The following is an 8,490-nucleotide window of genomic DNA, read 5'->3' as shown; positions in this document are numbered from 1 at the left end:
CCCTCATTTAAAATTCTTAATCCATAACGAATAATATGTCAGGTTTATTCAATTCAATTTGATGGAATTTTACTATATAATTGAAATTTGCAAATCGTAAACGATGTAGAAACTATTCTTAGCATGAGGCTATTTATAGAGATAGTAAAAAAAAAAAAAAAACGAATTCCAAGATCGAAAACAAACTTAATACCTCTATCAAATATGCAAAGTTTGGTTATGGATTAAAATAGCTGAAGTAGTGTGCAGTATGTCTTTGTGGAGAAAAAGGGCTGATATTTTGTTTAAATCCCCATCTTCTCTTAGGGGTTTGGAACGAGTTGGTGTTAGAGAAATAGCATGTTATTAAAAGTTTGAAAAACTTTAGATTACGGCTGCAACAAATTGAACTGTTACACGTGAAATTAAATAATAAATAATAATAATGTGCCAGGGTCACGACATAAGACTCGCAGACGTAATGACGTCTCGTGACGTAATGACGTGCGGTGCCACACGTTAGCACTAGCTTCAAACCTGCACTCACTGACCCGGTCCGTCATTAGTCTCACAACAGTGACCAGACCAGTCCAGCGACATTCCTCAGCAGGTACTACTGTATCTTGTGCTTTCTGATCAATCCGTTATTCGGTGTTTGCTGTTTAATATAAATCTCTTTGCAATGCATGCAATTGCCGTTCGGCTCGCGCATGTTCTATCAGAGACCAAAGAATAGAACTTTAGTCAGAAGCGCGAGACTTTCAATGAATTCCATGCTATGCATGAAATAACACTGGAGTTTGATAATTTTATAATTTACGCTGCTCATATAGACGACAGCCGGAATACAAATTACAAAATTACGAATTGCAAACTGTAAAACCCTGCAACAATATGCATGATTTAGTTGTGATAAAAAAAAAAAATAAAAAAAAAATAAAAAAAAAAAAAGTTTCAGGTGATTCATTTTAGTTCATTCAGTCCACCAGTATTTTTTAGGTGAGTTTAATTTTTTTGATATTATGTGTGCAAACAACACTTTTTAAATAAATAGTTAACCCAAAATAACATTTCTGTCATTATTTAATCATAGTACATGTCTTTACCTGTAATGGTTTTATTGGACATTTTGGGTGAACAATTCCTTTATCCTCTTAGTGTCATTGCTCCTGTATTGCTCTTGATTTGCCAATAACTAGGCAATTTTTTCCCCCATCCTCAGCAATGTCAACAAAGGACTCAAAGCCAAATCTCAGCGATTCCCAGGTCACAGAGATTATCAAACGTCTCTATGGCTTGACCGTGTCCGTCATTCGACCGTTGCCCAGTTATGATGATCAGAACTTTTACGTGGCCCCCAGTGAGGGTGGAGAATATGTATTAAAGGTTATGAACTCAGCAGACAGTCACAACATCACTCTTATCGAGTTACAAACGCACTCTATGAACTTCTTACACCAAAGAGGCCTTCCTGCCCAGACCGCTTTTCCCACTCTGACTGGACAACTCATGAGCTTGGAGGAGTTTGGTAAGAGTACCTTTTAGTTATTAATTTCATTAAATATTAAGTTATAAAATACCCTAAGGCCTGTTGTTAGGGGTTTTAAATGCCTGTTAAATGTGAGTAAACAGGTTTTTCAGAAAGGTGTATGGATTTATATTGTAAATCAAATGCTAATTAACAAATGTTTTATTTTATTTCTGCTATCACAGATTGTGGTTTTGGCATGCAGAAATATTTAGTGCGCTTACTTGCCTACCTGCCTGGCACTACCATAGCCAAAATTACCTGCAGTCCTCAGATCTTGTACAACGCTGGAAAAATGGCCGCCACATTGGATACAGTTTTACTGCAAGTAAAATCTTTAATTCCATTACATTCCATTGTTAAAGGAAAACTTTAACGCTAAAATGACTGCTCTCTCATTATTTACACATTAAGTTATTTCGTTCACGGGCTGCGTTTCCTAAAATCCTTGTAAGCCTAAGTACCTACTGGTATCCATACCAAATGGTAACCTACAATTATTACTTTAAAGAGCTATTTCTATTAGATTAAACCCATGTAGAGTAGGTTTGGTGGTATTAATTAATGTATTTAGGTTGAATCAGCGATATTAATGACAGTTTACATGACAGCGATGTATTTAAAACAGGAAAGTTTTTACTTCGCATTTTTCACATAAAGACAACAGCGTTGTCAAAATGATCCCCGCTCACGGATCCGTGAAAACGACTAAAAACGCTGTATTATTCATGCCAGACCAGTAGGTGGCAATGCCACTTTGTAAAGAAACGCTATGCACCTATAGACTGAACGCTTAATACACATGCGCGTGATGTCACCGTTTTCACAAAATCAAGTTTTTATACTTTACACAGAGACAGTGGCGGACTGGCACCAAAAAGAGGCCCTGGCAATTTTAGCAGAGAGGCCACATTTGTCTTCTCAAGTCATCTGCAACCAACAAAGAAACATAACATTACACAAACAACACACTCCAATAATAGCTTAACCAAGACATGAAAAATAAATGTTTTACCTTCATGTGGTTACAGTAGCAGGTTGCGCAATAATTTGCTTTTCTCTGCCACTCTGTCAATCACATCATCTGTATCCAGTCTCATGAGGATCTCCTTCTCTGTTGCCATCAACATGAAGGCTTCCAAATTTTCCGTTCTCATCCTAGGGCGTCATATATTGACGCTCTTGACATTTCGACTACATCAAACGCACATGGCACCCTTTAGCGTCAATATGAGACGCAGATAGAAATGGGCCAGAAGGCGCCTCCTAGCGGTCTAACCCTACACTACACCTAAACCTACCCATGTTCGAACAAAGCTCTGTGCGTCTCATATTGACGCTAAAGGGTGCCATGTGCGTTCGATGTAGACGAAATGTCAAAAGCGTCAGTATTATGACGCCAAAGGATGAGAATGCGTTGGAAATTCCACTGACTAAAAACATTCAAAATACCTTATAAATAGAGAGATTACATACATTTAGGCTATTTGTCCTTCACAGGAAAAATAGAAATAAAAAGTCATTATTATTATTTAGTTCATAGGGCTATTATTTTTCAGAGATAGGCCGTGGTGTTTGTTTGTTTGCTTTTTTCCTTGTTTTTTTGTGGCCGCCTGCAGCTCCGCTTAATTTATTATTATTTTATTCATATTTACATTTACATTTATGCATGCAGACGCTTTTATCCAAAGCGACTTACATTGCATTGATTCAAGGTATTCAATTCATTTTTACATTTTGTCAGTTCATATACTTAGTCTGTTGATTTGCGACGGCCTATTGTTGCAGACACTCCGCTTTATTTATTTATTTAGCCTTTTTATATGGTTGTGCTGCCGGTTGCGGGCGGCCAATCCGCCAAAAGGCGGCCGCATCTCCGCTTTATTTATTTATTTAGCCTTTTTATATGTGCGCCACAAGTTGTGATGAGCGCCGGCGAGCGAGCCGCTGGTGGTGCTGCCGCTTGCAGCCATTGCGCCAATAGGCGGCCGCTTCCTCGCTTTATTTAGCCTATTTATTTGTTTGTGATGCGGCCACAACAAGTGATGAGACCAGGCGGCCGCAGTGGCATTTGCCCACATTGCCCAATGGCCAGTCCGTCACTGCACAGAGATGATAATGGAAAACTTGCACTTTGAAACCTGTTTTTTAAAAGTTTGTGTTTTCAGGCCCCCAAAATGCCATAGTCGTGTAAATGAATGGCCAAAACACGTCACAGTTTTCAACTAAAAACTGAAAACTTTTTATGCGTTAACAGCTCTTTAGATGTTACCAATTTTTTTTTGTGCTGTTTTTGCCTTTTATTAGAAGAGGACACTAGCTAGACAGGAAGCGAGGTGGGAGAGAGGGGAACGGGATCGGGAAAGGTCCACGAACCGGGACTCGAACTTGGGTCGGCTGAAGCACAACAGCGCTACATGTCGGAATCATCTTAGAGTTACGAGCTGTTGATTATTATTAGTGCGCTGCTGCAGTTATGTTATCAGAGTGCGCGCTTCAAAGCTAGATGTATTCTGATTGGCTGTCAATGTTTTCAGCCGGAAAAAAAATCGTTCGAACAGCGATTTCAACATTATCGTTCCTCTGTGGCGGTATAGTTATAGCTGTGATGTTGACTCTGCTATTTTTACAGAGTCACATTTACCGATGCTCTGCAAAATTTGACTTGCGAAATCCAGTTATTCCAGTAGGAATCTGCGCAATCGGGAGTTTTGCGTGATTTCCCCACGCAGCTTTTGCTCATTTTCAAGATGGTCACGTTATTTCGCCACATTGACTAACAGAAAGCTGCTTGGTTTGAAAGTGACTTCCATGTGAGTTATGCTTCAAACATCACTACACTTGATGACAAACCTTTTTTGCTAATTTTGCTAATGTGACTGTTTTTAAAACCTTATGGTTATATATTCTTAGTGTGAAAATTCTTAGTGTTTTTGTCCTTGAATTTTTTTCATAAGGTTTCTCATTTTATTTCCTGCATTTGTTTTGGTTTATTTTTTTCTTGTGAAGATGGAGCATCCAAACATCAGATCCCTTCAGAGAGAGAACTTTATATGGAATCTCGCCAGCGTTCCTCTCTTAAATCAGTATCTCCATGTGATGGATGGGGACCCTGTACAAAAGGTTGTTAAAGCCGTTATTGAGCAGTACCAGATCCAAGTCATGCCAAAACTACCATTGTTTCGCAAGTGTAAGACATTATTTGAATTTAAAGTATTTCACTCCGAAGTCAACGCAGTCCTTATAACATTTGTATTGCATTGCAGGCATTAACCATGGAGACTTCAACGACCACAATCTCTTGGTGAAACCTGATGGACCGTCAAAGTACAAGATCTCCGGGATTCTTGATTTTGGAGACATGAGCAGTGGGTATTTCATATTTGAGCTGGCCATAACTATCATGTACATGATGATTGAGAATCCCAATCCGGTCGATGTCGGAGGACCAGTGGTGGCGGGATGGGAAAGCGTTTTTCCTCTCAGTGAGGCAGAAAGAGATTCGCTGTATTTGCTGGTTCTGTGTCGGTTTTGCCAGTCTCTGGTTCTGGCCCGGCACGCTGTGATCCAGCAGCCAGAGAATGAGGAGTACTTGATGACCACGGCCAGGACAGGTGTGCAGCTGCTCAGTCGTCTTTGGGAGCTGGGTAAAGAGGAGGTGGAAAAAGTTTGGTTCCAGAGTGCAGCACAGTTCAGCCAACCCTGACTGAGCACTGAAGCATGACAGCTTGCTCCAAAAATATATGCAGTATAAACCCAAATCCATCAACTTTCTTCCATGGAAGACTAACTGTGAAATTTGAATTAAAGTCAATGAGGACTGGGACTGTCAAGCCCCAAAATGCCTCAAAAAATCACCATAAAAGTGGTCCAAAAGTATTTACTTGCAATCAATGATGATGTCAAATGGTGATTTTGTTGGAAGGGAGGATGATATGAAACATGCACTTAAATAACATTTTCATTGTGCTCTTTTCAGTTGCTGTCGGGTGGAAACCTTGTATCTTCAAACACACTACTTTCCAGGAAAATGTAAAAAAGACTATTTGTTTTTGTCATTAAAGATGGTCAAAACTGTGCGAGGAACTTCATTCACCATAGAATGTTGGTGGAGTTATGAGGTTTGAGGAGCCAATGGAGTTACGAGGTTTTGTCACACACTCTTTTTTTTTTTTTTTAATTGGTCAAATATATGCAAAACCCACAGAAAGATGTAAAGGGTGACGATTCTATTGATAAAGTAGTAATGATTCTATTGATGAAAAAATAAATAAAGTCGTGAAATATGGAGATGCGAGGTTTCCACCCGACACCGACGGTATGGAAAAGAGCAGTGGATAAAAGTAAGTGTCATGGTTTGGTGCAAAAAAAAGCATGAGCGAACAATAACACCATTTTAAATTTGAGACAAGCTAACACTTTAATGTACACGCAGTTTGATTAGTATTATTAATAGTTTATGAAAACCTTAAACATTAGCTGAAATGTCTACTGCACAGGATAACTCCAGGATTATTGTAGAACTACGTATATGATCCTTCAGTTTTTGAGAGAACACTCATGATGCACAAAATTAATTATTAACTATTATCAAAAATACCATGCATGCCATAATTTCTTTAATAAAGCAGCAGATGTTTATTTTTTAATGGTGGACCATTAAAATTTACCAAAATTAATTTTTTTGTCAAGGTTAAGATGGACACATTTATGTTTTAAGAGAAATCAAGATACTTTTGTATTAGTTTAATTGTTTTTCATTTGTCTTATTCAGTGCCTTTATTTCATCCAAGAATAAATAACCCAACTGAAAGTATTTTCTATAAAACAGGACATAATTAACATTGCAAAATTCATAGAGTATGATTACGCAAGTATTATGTATGTACTGCATATCAGTATGACGGATTGTGACAAAAGGTCCTATAAACCTTTATCTTACTGCTCAAGGTATGAATAAACAATCTGCTGACTGCGGTATTTTATCTGATTGGTCAAAGGTCTTTTTTTACGGCACATATGAAGTATTTTTGAAAGGTCATGGTTTAAATCATACTGAAAAGTGCATTTTAAAGCATAACTAAGCAAAAAGAACAACAACAAAGTTTGGAACTCCAGTTGATCAATCAAATTAGAGGATTTAAAATAACTGATAATGAACAATCTTGTTAATGGCTGATTGATACAGAACTTATAAAAGCACATGAGTATAAAGGTCTTACAGCCTTCAAAGGCATTGCAGTTGGTTTAAAGGCACAATATGTAACTTTTTTGCTTTAAAAATATCAAAAATCACTATATCTATGTTATAAATTTTTTTTAGTTGTTTACTTACATTATCCCGACTGTTTCCAATAACTTTCAAACCAGGAGAAATTTTAATTTAATTCGAAGACACGGCACGTTTCTTTATTTCCGTTATGTCGCAGTCAATGGCGTCATATCCGCGTTGTCCCTGGTTTCCGCTCGTGCTGCCATGGTAACCAGAGCTATGAACCAGAGCCCTCTGATAGTAACCAAGACGACAGACGTGGACCACTGTAGTTCGCAATGTCTATCTGCACGCTGTTGTTGTTTCGTTCAAACATTATGGACCATGGCAAGCAGACTTTGGATAAAAAAGGAGAACTAAAACGAGAATCAATATCAGTGCGGTGTTTTCGAGATGCCGAGAGCTCCCATATATAAACGAGAGCTCCACGTCCGAGACTTCGACCGCTCCTACATGTACTTTATTAAACAGGTGAGCACATTTACATAAAACTAATCAATGTTATACAGTTCAACAATGATAAAATGTTAGAATATGATCTGTATGTTATTCTCATGTTGATGTAGCTTACTGCTAGTCTCATACAGACAAACTAACACATACATTTCAACACATTCAAATGCAGTTTAGTGTGCTAGTGTAATGTTAGACCAAGTGAAACAGCGCTGCGTTACCTCACAAGTTTAATTTGTCTAATAAACTGACCTGTGAGTAGTAATTCTGCACTCGCGTGTAGTTCGGTAGAATGAAATGTCCATATTCCTTTTATATCCGCGGGACTCGCGTCGCTTGTGGAGCTGATAGCTGTCTCTTAGCAATCCCGAACTGCTTCATATCACAGTCATGATAAAAGCATCGATGTATTCAGTCATCCATAAACATTATTAGATCGGTCGGCTTGACGTTGACGACAAGATCCATAATTCTTAGCAAATGTTGCGTCATCAAACTACGCCTTTGTTATTGTAAATAGGTTAGCGACCCCTAGTGGAGAAAAAATTCCATACTGTACGTTTAATGGGTTAGCAGGGAACACCTAGTGAGAAAATGTACCACATTGAAAGTTGCTTTGGATAAAACTCAAATGGAATTAGATACACTGACCAACCAAGCATACAAATTAAACTTCACGTGATTGTGTTGGTCTGTGAAAAAAAAAAAAAAAAAAAAAACCTTGTGTAGTTCTCAAGGAAATAACTAAACCCTTAACTAAACTGAACCCATTACTTTGGAAACGGTTTCAGACCAAGTGCTCAGAAAAAAAAAAAAAAAAAAAAAAAACTAATTTCATGCTGCTCAGATGCCAAGAAAAGCTTTACAAGCTTCAACAACAATCCTTCAGTAATACATTCTCTCTACTCTCCATAAATGTCTTGTAGTTTTCACATCCTGTGGCCTTGATTTCTATTGTGTGGTAAGTGCATCTATAGTCGTTCAATGTCTTGTGTGGTTCCAAAGCATCTGTTCATCATTGATGATGTCTACAGAATGTGATCCTGTTGTTTGCTTGCTTGGGAACTGAAAAGTGAGCAGATGGCATAGAGGAAACAAGTATTGCCATATCACATAATAGCAGATTATGCATATGAATGGTAAATGGACAGAAATTTCACTGATGGTGTTTCTTTTGATGTGCAGAGCTACTGTCCTTTACATTATCCCATTTACATCCAAGTTAAAAACAAAAACGGTGTTGAGCATTCAGAGATGC

At 38.0% G+C, this 8,490-nt stretch overlaps 1 protein-coding gene across 3 annotated transcripts; it reads left to right on the top strand.

Moving 5' to 3' along the window:
• The first annotated feature begins 482 nt into the window (after positions 1–482).
• Positions 483–6,492, top strand: hykk.2 (hydroxylysine kinase, tandem duplicate 2). Of its 3 annotated transcripts, XR_014606720.1 has the most exons (6): positions 483–589; positions 1,202–1,507; positions 1,693–1,835; positions 4,517–4,697; positions 4,774–5,473; positions 5,806–6,492. XR_014606720.1 is itself a non-coding variant. In XM_084117488.1 (5 exons), the coding sequence occupies exons 2-5, from the start codon at positions 1,204–1,206 to the stop codon at positions 5,211–5,213; spliced, it is 1,068 nt and encodes a 355-aa protein (XP_083973614.1). In that variant the 5' UTR covers positions 483–589; positions 1,202–1,203; the 3' UTR covers positions 5,214–6,156. The 3 variants fall into 3 exon arrangements, 2 of the variants coding, with proteins under 2 accessions (XP_083973614.1, XP_083973615.1); XM_084117488.1 differs by having other exon boundaries at positions 4,774–6,156; XM_084117489.1 differs by lacking the exon at positions 483–589 and adding an exon at positions 617–978 and having other exon boundaries at positions 4,774–6,156.
• The last annotated feature ends 1,998 nt before the right edge of the window (positions 6,493–8,490 follow it).

Source organism: Abramis brama (genome assembly GCF_963993115.1).
Source record: "Abramis brama genome assembly, chromosome: 6".
Taxonomy (NCBI): domain Eukaryota; kingdom Metazoa; phylum Chordata; class Actinopteri; order Cypriniformes; family Leuciscidae; genus Abramis; species Abramis brama.
This window is presented reverse-complemented; position numbering and strand designations above follow the sequence as displayed.